At 43.4% G+C, this 14,639-nt stretch overlaps 1 protein-coding gene across 3 annotated transcripts in view; it reads left to right on the forward strand.

The window, feature by feature from the left end:
• The first annotated feature begins 1,055 nt into the window (after window positions 1–1,055).
• The window catches only part of CCNY (cyclin Y), a 107,567-nt gene continuing 93,983 nt past the window's right edge, over window positions 1,056–14,639 (forward strand). The window contains exon 1 of one of the 3 annotated variants that reach the window (XM_085538913.1): window positions 1,056–1,550. Coding sequence is in view for 1 of the 3 variants with exons in the window: in XM_015853103.3 (XP_015708589.2) it covers window positions 1,397–1,550 (154 nt within the window). In the remaining 2 variants the exon portion in view is untranslated. Of the gene's footprint in view, window positions 1,551–11,358; window positions 11,583–14,639 lie in introns of those variants that run through there. The other 2 variants (XM_015853103.3, XM_085538911.1) reach the window with 2 other exon arrangements.

Genomic DNA, 14,639 nt, shown 5'->3' on the forward strand with positions numbered 1-14,639 from the left:
GTCTTGGCCTGAGTTTTAGATGTTTTATGGTGCTCCTTAGATGCTGCATAAAGCTCCTCAGGAGGAGAAATTCAGGCAGATGCATAATCTTAAACTTCGGAATGGTCTCTAGGCAAATAACGATGATGAAGATAATATTTAGAAGCAAATTACATCTAAGCAAGTCAGCAATGTACAGCGAACTGTTCTTGCTTTACTGTACCAACACTTCAATATTTCATATTTAAAAACATTTTAAATGTCTACCTTTAGACTACTTGGCTTAAACAGTTCCTTTGCAATGAAGGAAACGTCATGTCTAGCTTGTCTTGTTTGATAAGAGGCAGCCTTGTGTGTAATTATCTGCCTTGAGCACATCTTATAACATCAGATATCACGAGATAAGCTCATTCTCACACAGAATCACACAGAGTCACAGAATGACCCGGGTTGGAGGTGACCTCAAGGATCATGTAGTTCCAACCCCCCTGCCTGGCAGGGCCACCAACATACACATTTACTAGATCAGGTTGCCCAGGGCCCCGTCCAACCTGGTCTTGAACACCTCCAAGGACGGGGCAGCCACAACCTCCCTGGGCAGCCTGTTCCAGGGCCTAACCACTCTCCTACTGAAGAACTTCCCCCTAACATCCAACCTAAATCTTCCCTCTTTTAACTTAAAACCATTTCCCCGTGTCCTGCTATTGTCAGCCCTTTCCAAGAGTTTACTCCCCTCCTGGGAGTAAACTGTTCCCTGTTCAGAACTTATCGGTGCAATCATTAGACTGCCGTGACTCAGACCTCCCGCAGTCATAAGATTTGCTTAGATTGTGCGGATCAAAGGAAAAAAGAGGAAAAAAATACTAAAAGAAAAAAAAGCTAAGGAGAATCATCCACGATCTCCATCTTCAGCCTGACACTGATACCCAGCAGGGGTTTGGCTGGGAAACGCAGCGGTACATAGGGGTGTCCTCAGAGGGTTCCTATGGATCCGGGGACCAGCAGTGAGAGCTGCAGCGGCGTCTCCGCCCGCCTGAACCGGAACCGCTTAGCGGAGCCCGCCCGGAGCGGCTGCTGCTGCTGCTGCTGCTGCGCGTGGAGAGGGGCCCGCGGCTGCGCGGGGGCGGAGGAGGAGCGCGGCGGCCCCGCCGGCGGCGATGGGGCTGAGCCTCGGCCGGCCCTGCGCCGCCCGCCCGCGCCGCGCTTCGTAGCTGCCGCAGCCCTCGCCGGCGTTACGGCCGCGCCGCGGGGCCGCCGCCGCGGATGAGCCAACGCCGGGATCCGCCGGGCAGCGCAGCCGCAGGGCGCCGCAGCCGCCGCCTCCTCTCCACCTCGTCCGCTCCGCCGCCCATGGCCGCCCGCCGGCCCCGCTGAGCGGCCGCCCCTCGCCTCCTCCCCGCCGGGCCGGGCCGAGAAGATGGGGAACACCACGTCCTGCTGCGTGTCGTCCAGCCCCAAGCTGCGCCGGAATGCACACTCCCGGCTGGAGTCCTACCGGCCCGAGGCCGACCTGAGCCGGGAGGACACCGGCTGCAACCTGCAGCACATCAGCGACCGGGAGAACATCGACGGTGAGGGCGGGCGGCGGCTCCCTCCCTTTCCATCTCTTTCTCCCTTTCCATCTCTCTTTCTCCCTTTCCATCTCTCTTTCTCCCTTTCCATCTCTCTTTCTCCCTTTCCATCTCTCTTTCTCCCTTTCCATCTCTCTTTCTCCCTTTCCATCTCTCTTTCTCCCTTTCCATCTCTCTTTCTCCCTTTCCATCTCTCTTTCTCCCTTTCCATCTCTCTTTCTCCCTTTCCATCTCTCTTTCTCCCTTTCCATCTCTCTTTCTCCCTTTCCATCTCTCTTTCTCCCTTTCCATCTCTTTCTCCCTTCGTTCCCCGGGTCGCACCGGTCGGTAGCGCGTCCCCTCCGCATCCCCGCGGGGCGAAGCTCTCCCTGCCCGCCCCGATGCTGTGAGACGGCAGTATTTGCGTTCGTTATTCGTGCACGTTATCCCTTACGCTCGCTGTTATCTCTACGTGCCGTAGAGGCCCGGCTGACTCCAACATCTTGCATCTCCTGGCTGGCAGCTCACGTCACCTGCCGGCCGGTCACCTGCCTGAGCAGCGCAGGGTCGGGGCTGGAAGGACGAGCTGCCTGGAGCTCTGCTCTCCCCCGTCCTCCTGCCCACTGCCCGTGCTCCCACCGTGGGGCACCGCTTCAAGGAGCCGCCGGGACTTTCTATCTCCCTCTTTTCCTCCGCAGTGATACTCAGAAGCACCGCGTTCCCATTGGCTCGGTGGTGACGGAATGTGCTGCTGTTTTGGCTTATCGCAGCTCAGCTTGATTTTAAAGATGCTGCTTAATGTATACGTGCAGTTCAGTTTTTGATTAGCTGAAGTGATTCGCCCTAAAACTTTGCTTGGTGAGAGGTCAGTGATGTCAGGGGGTCATTGCCATGGACTGCCTTGGGCTCCAGCCAGAAGCGGCGCCTGCTGTGCCTCAATTCGCCTTCACATTTTTCTCATAGCTTCTGTGGCTTTGATTTTATCAGTTTTGTGTTAAGTCAGTTCTTGGCACTGGCCAAGTGATGATGGATTCTGTCTCTGGTTAAGATTATTTCTTTTAATTCCGAAAATTCTTTTAATTTCTGCACATTTTTTTTCAGTTGTCTTTTCTACGCGCAGCTGAAAACTGGGAGCCTAATGGGGTTCGGAGGTGGAAAAAATACATAATGGTCTGAGGAAGCCATGGAGATGAAAGAACCAATTGTTGATCTATGAATGATGAATTCTTCCAGCACGGGGCTGTCCAGCACAGCAGTGTGTGTCTCTGCCTGGTGGTGTGGGGTTCTGCCTCGGCACCACCGGCTCCTACAGGCTGTACTCACATCAGTGTGTGTTTGTGCTGCGTTCTTGAGGCAGTTTTGTATTGGTGGGAAGAAGGGCACAGGGGAAAATACTGAGTGCACGTGTGCCTGCTGGATTGTGCTTTCAAGATAATAACTTTTTGTATCTTGGTAATTATGGCCAAATCACAGTCTTTACTGGTTGCTTCATTTGTTGGATCGGGGATCACGTCTGCTGTTTCTCTTCTTTAAGCTGTGGCATGACATTTCGCAGTGAGGGAGTGGTGAGGCCATGGCACTGCTGCCCAGAGAGGTTGTGGGTGCCCCATCCCTATGGGTACCCAAGGCTGGGTTGGATGGGGCTCTGGGCAGCCTGAGCTGGTGTGTGGCAACTCCCCCATGACAGGGGGTTGGAATGGGGTGAGCTATAAGATCCCTTCAAACCCAAGCCATTCTGTGATTCTACATTTCAACCCTTGAGTTGTATCCTGGTCTAATAAGCTGCCTCTTGTAGTATTTATGTGTTTCATTTCACTGTTGTATTTAGGACTGTTGCTTGTGAAATGCCGTGTTTTTAGTGGGCAAGCCATCCTTTAACTAGAGCGCACAGTGCATTTGCATTTCATTTTTGTACTTTGCTCTTATCTTCCTCCTCTATATGGATAGAGGCACAAAATGAACAGTCTCTGAGGAGTCTGCTGGCCGCCAGCTGTCAGTACACACAGACCAACTAGAGATGCTGTGCAGAAAACTGCTTTTTATTGCAGATCTGCTGCCCTGGCTCTGGAAGCATGGAGATTTTCTCCAGCAAGCCATGGCTTTGGGAGAGGGCTTTGGGGAGCCAAGGAATCATGGTGTGCAATGTCTGAGGTAACGTGGCTCACATTAAGGAAAGTTCATGAAGCTTTTGTTTTCTTTTGGGTGGGGCAAGCTGCTGGACTTGGACAAGAACATGTAAATCCTTTAAGTCACCTGTGAGCTGTTTCCAAGTTGTTAAGAGATGGGTGGAAATTGTTCATTGTTTCACTGTTGAAAGCCTCGCTTCAGGCTTTGTGAGAGGGAGAGAGAAAAAGAGGGAGGGTGAGGGCTCAGAATGAACTGGAAATGTTGGTAGTGGTGGAAGTTGGACTCTTTGGGATTTGCCAGTGTTAAATACTCTATAAAGAAATATTAGTCAAATGTGCCTTCAAGATCATGCCTTTAGATGGCCCCTCATATGCATCAGTTACTATTCCCAATACAGTAGTGGTTTATTGAGGAATGTTGGGAGAAATCCCATGTCTGTAGCAGTGGGTTTTAGCAAGATAGAACCTCTGTGCCAGTAGTGCCTTGTCAGATGTTCTCCATTCTATAGTACTTCACAACTGCTGGACAGGTGGTATCTGAAGGAGAAGGGAAAATTGAAGGAGTTTGAATTTAACAAGTGACTTATTCTGGTGAATGGTAACGGTGGGTTTCTCTCTGTTTGGTCCTACAAGTGTCTGAGAAATTAACCAACAGTCTTAAGACTCCACGTATGCATGGCTGGCTCTTAATGTTGTGTACTCACTGGGATGCTTTTTCTTTCTGTACAGATTAATACACAGCAGATTTTGACCTTTCTTTTAGTAGACAGTGCAGGAGGAAAATTGTAGCATACAGTTCAGGGGTTACCCTCTCTTGGTTACCGTTCCTTTTTGATGATTTATTGCTAAGTGGGAACTTTGTTATTCTTTAGTGCTTCACATTTAGAAAGTTGCTACAAGAAAATTCTGGCAGTAAGTTCAAGATTTGCCCAGTAGGCAGCAGGGCATAAGGAGCTGCGGGGAGAGGACAAAGGGGATGTTTTATCAGAAGTGAGGTGACGTGAAGCAAAGCTGATACCTCATAATTCAAGCTTTCCAAAGGCTGCTCTTGACATAAAGACTGGATAAAGAACTCCTAGGTCTCTTGAAGTTTGTTAATGGATAATCCCTTCCCCTGTCTCTTTGTTTCCTCTAACAGGCCCTCCACCCCCCCAAAAAGCATGATTTTTCCCCTCTTTGTAAACTGCTCATGTTTCTAGGTCATTTGTCATTGCTAGCTCAGATAGTGTCATCCTGTGTGACTGTGCACCGCTGATAGCCCTGCTCAGCCCTTCTCATCATGTGCCAGTCATGGTAATTTTTCCTGCATACAGCAGACTCCAAGGACGGGCCTGCTTTTTAAAAGCCCTTTATTTGTTCACATGCATGTTTTTCTCCAGTTTTTGGAAGCAGTTTATGGGAATCCCTGGAATGTGATTAGTTAGTTATTTGTGTATCTCTGTTTGCTGAGTTTTAAAAGTTAGGAGATCTTAGCAAAATACAGGCAAGTTTTAATATCCCGTATACCTCAAGTTTGCTGGAAGGGAATTCCTTCACAGGGGTGATGGTGTGCTTTACAGTAGTGTTGCTTGCACTTGCTAGAGGTCATGTATTGCTATATATGCATGTATGCAATCTTGTGCATTAAAAAATTAGAACTAGAGCCTGCTGTGGCCTACATCACCAAACGCTGTCCTGTACCACATGCTGCTGGTGATGCATATCTTGTAGCTTGCTTTTTTACTTCCACTTTCATCTTCATCTGTTTATCGTGGTGTTTCCAGCTACTCAAGTTAAGGAAGCCGTCATGTACAAAGCCTTCATAAAACCTCACGTCCACATGACAGAGTACCTGGCACTGTAAAAGCAAATAGTCCAGAATAGCTGAAAGGAACGCTTGGGGTATTTTCATATTTCCCAAGCTAAAAACCTTTTGCTGAAGTTGACCAAAATCCAGAAATAGTTTTATTTAGCTCAGCTTTTTGTTGCCAAGCTTGTAGTCTTTGTATGTCATTGGAACTCGCCCAGCCAGTTGAATCTATGAGTACCAGCAACCCTTGAGCTTTATCTGGGAGAAATAGCTTAAACTCAGTGTGCTCCTTAGCTTGAGCTGGGGAAGGTTTCCTCAACTATGTATCCTGGAGGGGAAGAATATCTGTCATGGCATCTCTGTAGTGTCATTCTTAATGCAAGAGTCAGCCTTCAACTGCATCTTCGTATTTTTCTTTAAATAAAACCCACAAAAAACCACACGCAGCTCTAGATAAGAAAAGTTGCATCCCAGGCTCTTTGCTTGCTTGTTTCTTAGTCTGCAAAAATGATTCTTACACACCTTTGGCTGAGATCGCAAAGATGTCAAATTGGAAGTGAAAGCATTTGCTTTCAACTGTACAGAAATTAAGGTTTATATTCTAATAGCTGCTTTTCTTTACTTCACTGCTATTTTGTCAAATGTGGGAGCAATAAGTTATTCCTGAATATAAGCTGGAATGGCTAGTCAACTTCTGATAAAGCCATGGCACACCAAATGTCACAAATAAGGTGCATTGTTATTTAATGAAATTGTGTAGCTGATGGTAAAGGAATCCTATGTTAATTCAGAGTTTTGGAGTAAAAGAAGCAAATTACTGACATGGTTAAGGCTGCTTCTGAGATGCAGTTTATTCCTGCAGATTAGTATTCAGAGAAGGGATACGTTTTTGTTGCGATGTTGTTATTTGTGTTATGACATCTTATCAAATTCTTCTTTGTTACTGCTTTTGTTCCTGGATAGAATGCATTACTTTAAGATGTTGAAAGTAATAACTGCATGAGAAAGAAATTATACTGGATCAGCAGATGTGTTTTGAAATACAAGCGAGGAAGTTAGTGCAGTGTGACAACTTCCTAGGGAGAGGATAATTTGGAAGTTACAAGTCTATGTGAGGCTGTACATGTGATATGACTGGTGGCAGTTATGTGTCTGTGCTTGTAATTTTATTAATAGTTCCACTTTAAACTTAATTGTACTGTAGTTTCTCTGTCTTCTTTTCTGCTTTTTTTGATAAAGGAGGTTGCGTTACTTGAAGATCCAGTGTCTGTGGCTTGTAACTGGTACTGAACATAATGGGGAGAGCTTCCCTGCTTTGGATGTAGTCAGGGAACTCTATAAGCACTTAAAACATCTCTGAACTGTTTTTTGAGCTGTGATACTCTATAAAATGGCGCAAGTTATTGTAAAGACCTCGAAGGTCTTCCAGCATATGAAATTTATTAGAGCCGTTGACTGTGGGGCTGATGTTCAGAGTTTTAGATCTCATCTGTTTTTCTAGTTTGAGCAAAGCCGTCTGTATGTGATACCATCATATGTTCCGTTTACGTTCAGTGAGCTGTAGTCTCTGCCAGTTGGACAGCCCCACTTCCTCTTTCTCAAAGAATGCTGTTAAAATAGCACGTGTGACATACAGTCAGAGGTGTTATGATCAAGAACATACAGATAATTCTAATAAAAATCTTAATTTCTGGTCAGCTGGTCATTTTAGTTGCTATAGAAGCACAGCCTCTTGTGTGTCCAGGAGATACTACACCTGTTAGCAATCAGGATGTTTCTAGTCTATCTCAATAGCTGTTCTGTTTTCTTCTTGTTTTTGAGGGCTTAGGAACAGACTGATAGTCATTTTATTGATTAATTGTATGAACCTGTGTGACTGAAATCAAAAGCGATAAAATTCAGAAGGGTAAATCAGGTATTGCAGAACATTTAATCTGACCATTCAATGCAGGGTTTTCTATGTACTAAGGAAGGGGGGGGGGGGGAAAGCACTAAACAGTTTCAGATCCTCTCAGGCAGGGCTTTATTTCTTATTTTTAGCAGTTTCAACTGCAGCTGTAGACAGAGCCTTAAACTTCTCGGACCCCCAAAGGTCATAAATTTTCTTGATGCTGATCTTCATTTAATTTGAAATTCTCTGCTGTTGCTGCCATTAAGATAGGTAATGCAGTTAACCTTTTGACATAATTGTCCGGATACGTGGTTAGAAATTCTAATGTTACTGAATATTAAGTAATAATCAATCATAGATTTATTTGCATTTGAAATGGATATTTCCTGAAGAGGAAATGGAATGAAGATAACAGAGCTTTCCTCTGATTACTGTTTGGTATATCTTCCAATGTCATTTTATATAGGTGTTAGAGGGAAGCAGTAGTCAGTCAGATGTTAGAATAGCCGTTGAGATAAATATCCAGCTTAAGGAGTGAGATGTTTTGCACATCTCTGCAATAAGCTCGGTGCCCACCCTACTTGACTTCTCCCTGTCCCTGCGGCTCTCAGCAGCACTTCATTTTCCAGTTTTCATTGTAACTATTGATACCTGACAGAAATCCATGTGCGTTTTATTCAGTCAGTGAATCTAGGAAGAGGGTGAATGGTTTGGGTATGGAATTGTATTTTGAGCTTTCAAATCATGCTGCCTGAGGCTAAACGACTTCTTTCCTTTTAGAGTAAATCCTTTGTGGTGGTGGCTGGTATACTGCATTGTCAATATTCAGTTATCCTCTCTGTGTCAGATGTAGAAGGAAATAGTAATTTTACTGGGTTATGTGTGTGCTTTTTCCAGCATTTAGGTAGGAGCAGGTTTCTTGTTACTGAGGAGGTTCTGGAGATCCAACCTGTGATAGAGGCAATGTGCTGTGAGAGGGAGCTGACTGGTTGTGGTGTGGAGAAAAACACACCTTGAAAGACAAAACAAAAAGTAGTTTAAAATCCCATATGTAAGCAGTGATGTAAATTTCACGTCTAGAAACTTGTTTCCCCTTGGCAAAATGTATATTTAAGTGAAAGGGACGTTGCCATGTTGCATTTAACTGGAAGTGAATGCTTTGTGAAAAGTAAGCTCACTACCTCAAGTCACATTTCTTTAAAAAGAAATACTCTAGTAAACAGTTATCTTTATAACAAGTAGTTGAATCATAGTTTATGCAATCCCAACAGTGAAACGTTATCTTACAACATGGGAACCTGGGCTTGAAGCGAACAACTGTTCCACATTTTTGCATATCTGATTGTGTGGGTTCTTTCTTTACTCTTTTCCCCCCCTTTTACTGCATGCTTTGATTTTTGAATACAAATTTGCAGTTCCACGGCAGTGACGTTATACATGGATGTGGGCAGTAAAGGGAGGAGAGTAGGTTTTTTGCCTCCTGATTTTGTGTGGGTTACCTCAAAATGGGCTTGTATGAGTGACAGTAAATTTGTCTCTCTAGAAAAAAATAGTGTGCTAATAGCAGATTAAGTTTAGGCCTAAGTGTAAGGTGTGATGCAGTGCCTGGCAGAAGCCTGCCCCAGGAGGCAGGAAGGCTGTGGGCTGGCTGCTGCCCTATGGAGCTGCTGTGCAGCCTGTGAGGCCTTGTGACCTCAGGTCCCACTAACCCTACAGGCCCAGGGAGCAGCAGGCCACTCTATCACAGGATGACTGTGATGTAGCCCAGCACAGAGTGTGTCCCTGGGCTGTTGTCAAGCTTCAGGAAGCTCAAGAAGTGAAGTTGGTTATTGTGGCTTCTTTGGGAATACCAATTAGGGTTAGGTAGTAATCTACATTAGGGAGCCTGCTTTGCTGTGGGGTTGGACTAGGTGGCCTCCAGAGGTCCTTTCCAACCCTGCAGTTCTTTGACTGTCATCCTGTGATCTTCTTTCTTTTTTATCATGTTGCTGATATAATCTGAAACTAGCTTTGATCTGAAAGAGAAAATACTTGGGTTCAATCACTACCCTCCTCCATCTCTGTAGCTTCAGCAGTGTTGTATGATTTTTCTGTCCTCTTCCCATCCATCTTTGTACATCTCTGACAGCCATACTGCTTGCTTCCTGCCAGTGCTTCATGGCCTTTTTTACCCAAAACACATGCAAATTCCTGCATCTCATGTCAGTGCCTTTTATTTGACTCCTGTTTTGCTGTGCTTTTCGAGCTGTGAGAAGTGGGCACAGTGTATTCTAGAGCTAAGTTTGTGTGATGATTCCGCGATGGCATTGTGACTTTCAGTGTTGATTTCAGACCCCAGTTTTTAGATTGCCATTTTATCATGTGCTGAGCATTCCTAGTTCCTACCTGTCCTGCATGTTTTACAGCCAGGCAGATAAGATAATCATTCTCTCAGCTCATCACAAGTTATCTGCACATAGGTGAGGTGCCTGCAATTCCTCCCTGTGTGTGTCCTTAAAGCAGCTCTGAGCGTGTCTTTTGATCTCTTGTTTTCATCATGACTTTTGGAAATGAGCACCTTGTGATTTATCTGCATCCTGGATTTGCAATTTAGGATTACAAATACACTGCAGGGTGTGAGTTGTAATTCTTAAAATATACTATGTTTTTTTTCAGATGGAGTCCATATATTCTGCTTTTTTTTCCCCCTTTCTAAATAAGAAGCTGAAAGCTGACTTAGTAGTGTTAAGATTTGCAATTCACAGAAGAAAAACCTTGATAATTACTATGTCTGTAATTGATACTCTACCCACACTTCAGTGTGTCCAGCTGTATGTAAATCTTCTCTAACTACATATTTTTGCATTTCTTTCCTCATGTAAATGAGGAATCTCCTTGGTTTCTATTTGGGGACTCGGTTCTGATTGATTTAGTATTGCCTAATTGAAAAGCAGGATGTGTTGCTGTGAAAGGCTTTTCCTTCTATTCAGGGAGTGGGAATATGTGAGTTCTGAGCTTAAAGTTCATTTTGTGTACTTCCCATGTGTGGGGCTGGTGAGAGGCTGCTTCTGACTGGACTGCATGGCAAGCAGGGCAGTGAGGCAGGAAGAGCTGCGGTGCTGGGTGGCTATGTGCCCAGCCCTGTCCTGCCAAGGAGTGATCAGCCAAGTTTCCTCCTGCTTGAGGCCCTTGTCTAGCTCTCTTCTTCCCTGTGAGCTTCAGTGTCCTATGGCTCTAAGCATGAAAGGAAGGAAAGGACCTTTGGAGATCATCTAGTCCAAGACCCCGCTGAAACAGTTTCCCTGTGTCAGAAAGGCTTTCCAGCTGTGAACCTCCTTTCTCTCTTGTTTTATCTATTTTGCTATTTATAGAATTAAACAATCACGAATGTTTCTTGTGTTCTTCTTGCTGTCCATGCCATCATCTCCAACAAATGGCTCCTGCAGCCTAACTGTGCTGTGCTACTCAAACCTGTAGGAGTACAGAAGATGTCACGTGTGAAGTCAGCACATTGCTGAATGCTGCTGTAGCTGTATAAACTAACATGTCTTATTTGTGCAACAAAAATGAATGGAAGAACATAGATCTTGAGAGACTGTGCTGACTTGCTTGATCCACTACCAGTTCTTACGTGGGGACTTTAATTCTGTTTTTTATTTAGGCAAAGTAGTTTTGATGCATGTAAACCAGGAATAAGTTGTTAGAAGTAACCTATCAAATAAGAACATTTATGTGTGTAGGTATGTGTATGTATCTTCTTATGTAAACTCCTTGGCTGGGGTGAAGCTGTGTGTCACTGATACTGTAAAGCTTCAGCAGGGCATGTAAGCTGTATATTGGAAGTCTATTCCTTATATCCTTAATGATATTACAACACCTGAGCTTGTTCTTATCATTCAGTTAAGCTCTTTAATAAGTTCTTTGCTAACCAGGGAATTGTGAGAACAATGCTTGTTAAAATAATTGAGAACATGGAGCTTGCTCCTGCAAGATGCTTAGCATTCAGTTGTCTGTTCACAAAGCACTTGTTGAGAGAGAGAGGATGTTGCATCTGATTTATAAATAGCCCTATTAACTTCCTCCTGCTTGCTGCAGTTTTCTTGCCTCAAGTAACTCAGGTACTTTTTTATGATATCTGGTGGAAGATAATAGGAGATGTGTACGTGCGCTGATGTCTTCTAGAGAGCTGGTAACGTCTAGCTGTAATCTGAATTCTTTAACCTTGGAGCCTGTTTGATCTCTGGAGAGATCTCTACAGCATTCTTCAAGTAAGAGTCTGATAGTATTTGCTTACAGCTTGGAGAGGAACCTCAGACTTGGTTCAGGAAAGCAGTTTTGTGTCATGGCTAAATAGCGTAACCTCTGCTTATCTTACTGTCTGGATCTGCTTTCTTTGTTCACCCACTGTATTTTCTTTGGCTCCGTCTCTTCTCTTTTGTCTTTGTTTATCCCTTTGCGGCAGGGATTATTGTTTTGCAAGAAGTAAGCTTTCTTATCCCAGCAGGTGAAGTTGTTATACAAGGTTGGGTCATGCTAACTTTTTTTTCTCACATTAAGAAAACTTTGTGTTTTAAGTGTATTTTCCTAATGGATGTGAAAACAGATGGGAGGGACAAGTCACTGTTTCGTTATGGTAATACGTAAGCCTTAGCATCAGACACATAGCTATTTATCTTAAATATCTAATATGTTGTAGTTGCCATTAATTATTTCCATCAGCTTCATTCCTTGGATTAAAAGAAACCATTATCATCTCTGCTGTGGTATATGTGGTATATTGGCCTAGTGAACAGTGGAGAATCAAGAATGCAGGTTGTTGTAATGAACAATATTCTCTGTGTAGTCACGCTCTTGGTTATTAATATGTTAATAGCGGGTGACTCGTTCTGTTTTCAAGCTCAGGCAGCAGTAAGGAGATGTCTTCAGCTCTCTGTTTACAGAAATTTGGAATTAAACAAAAAGGATTGATGAGATTTAGAAAGAAAGCTGAAGGAGATTTGGATTTTAAATAAGCTGGCAAACGCTGTATCTGAATCTTGGGAATAGGATTTATTTTTAAGCTAATATATGCCCCTTTCCCCTTAATGGAAATTCTTTTATTTCGCAGTGATAAAAGACTTTTATTTTTAGAGGCAGTATCTTGATGCTGCAAGCAAGCATTAAAAGTAAATCTGTGAAGCAAAGCAATCTCCATGTCAACAAGTAATATTTGTAAGGGGATTAAAAGCCCTTGAAACACATTTGAAGATGTATGGCGAGCGGGTAGGGAAATACTGCTTTATTCCTACAAAGTAGGAGAAATTTCAGAGTCCCTTAAGTATTTTTGCTTGAATACTTTTCTCTCAGCTCTACAACTCACTTAGAGACCAACACTTACCTGTTGCAAATGAGTGTCAGTGAACTCAGTGGAACTACATTGAAAAAAATCTGTCTGTTTTCCAAAGTGGTGAATGGAGGCAGCTCTCGATGTCAAATCTGGGTGCTGCCTCAGTTTTCAGAACTGTAAGAAGAGAAATGGAGGTTTTCGTCCAATTTACATCTGGTAAGGAGTTAATTTAGTTCTTGTAGTACAATAGCTGCTGTAAGATTTATGGAATAGGCTTTTGTATTAAACTTGTGTTGTATATAATAAACCCACAACAAAATTCCCTCTATAAGGGAAATCAGAGATTCTGTATGGATGTAAAATTCATTAGGGCATAGAGGCTCCTGCTGGGGAAGTGTAACAAACAGAGCTGTTATCAACCAAAATCTTACTTTGCTAATTTCTTTGTACCTCTGTGTGTATATAGTGGTAGCAGTCATAAACTAGGCATCTTTCTGGATTCTGATCCTTACTCCATGGTTTGCGGAGAATGTTTTCATTTTCACCACTCCAGGCAGAAAACTGTTTTCTTCTGTGCTTGTAGGTAAGGTGCGAAGGATACATGCTGAGAAGTCCCTGATAGGCCTTGCAAGGTGTGTCCTTGTTAGAGTGGTGGTGGGGATGTAAGTAAGACAAGATCAGCGGCTTTGCTATACTGCTGAACACAAATTTAGCATTAAACCATCTGTTTGACTTTCTTCTGTCTTTCTGGGGGATGTTCAGCCATGTCTCAGAGCCTCATTTACAGTTGCTTTGAAAGTAGTTGTGACCTTGAGCTATGGAAATCCTTTCTCATCTTTTCAACCCCCTGCAGATTTTATCAAAGGATGGAGTTTTTCTTTCTCAAATATTTTCTCTGTAAATGGGTGTTTAGAAGGTAGCTTATCAACTGCTCCTCTCTGCATGCAGACTAGGGGGCTGCTGCTGCTACATTCCTTTCTGTGGAGCATTGGCTGCACTTGCTTGCATTGTAGCATGCAAAAATATTCCCTGTGTAAGACAGACTTGCAGAAAGGTGAACCATTTGATTACTCTGTAAGATTAAAAAAAAATGTGCAAAATAAGCCATTACTGAATTGTACCTTCCTGAAACTGCATTATGTACTTGTTTAAAAGCACTGTATCAGACTGTAGAAGAGAATTCGTATAGTCTGAAACCTACTTTTGGTCAAGCCAGATGGCTGACAGCAGTGGCTGTTCTAGGAACATGTGCTGTATTGGATGAATAGCCTTACACAGCTGAAAAATACCTGGAAACATGTAAAAGGCATGGAGATGTAATACAGTTGTGTTTGGATGTGAAATTATTTTTAAAGGAGAGATAGCATTAGCCTTAAAACAAAGAAACAAACAAAAAAGCTTGTTTATAAACCTCTGCATTAAACTTGTATTGCTTCTGATACTAGGAAGAAAGTTTGTCCATGGAATTGTTTTAGAGTGTGCTCCTCTGTTTCCCAGGCAGGAGGGCAGAAGCTATGGAGTCCTACAGAAATATGCTGCTTTGGGAGCAGCAGACATACTCTGATACCTTAATTATTGCTGAGCTGAAGATCTGAAAGAACACCATGAAGAGTTTTTATTGTCAAGTAGAATGTTGAAAAATGCAGACAATTGTTTGCTCGATTTTTTTTCTTAAATAAAAAAGTCTTACTTATGAAAGATGGTCCTCATGCACCAAGAAGTTTCACAGGGACACACAAATCAAGTTATAGTTTCAATGTGAAATGTGGTTTTAATGCTTATACAGTAAGATTGCATGCCCTTACAGACAGAGGTTTGCTTTTGGCCTTAAAGAAAAGAGCACGGGGTCATCTTTTCCACAGCCAGCTATGGAAATGGCATAGGCTTTCTGAAATATGTCATTAATATCAGTCCTTCAGTCCTTGCCTCATAATTTGTGAGGGAGATATATCTCCATCACAAACTTTTGGTCTCTGTAGGTTGGTGGCTTTTGTTGTTT

This window comes from Coturnix japonica, chromosome 2 (assembly GCF_054131305.1).
Source record: "Coturnix japonica strain WE chromosome 2, WE-NBRP24, whole genome shotgun sequence".
NCBI lineage: Eukaryota > Metazoa > Chordata > Aves > Galliformes > Phasianidae > Coturnix > Coturnix japonica.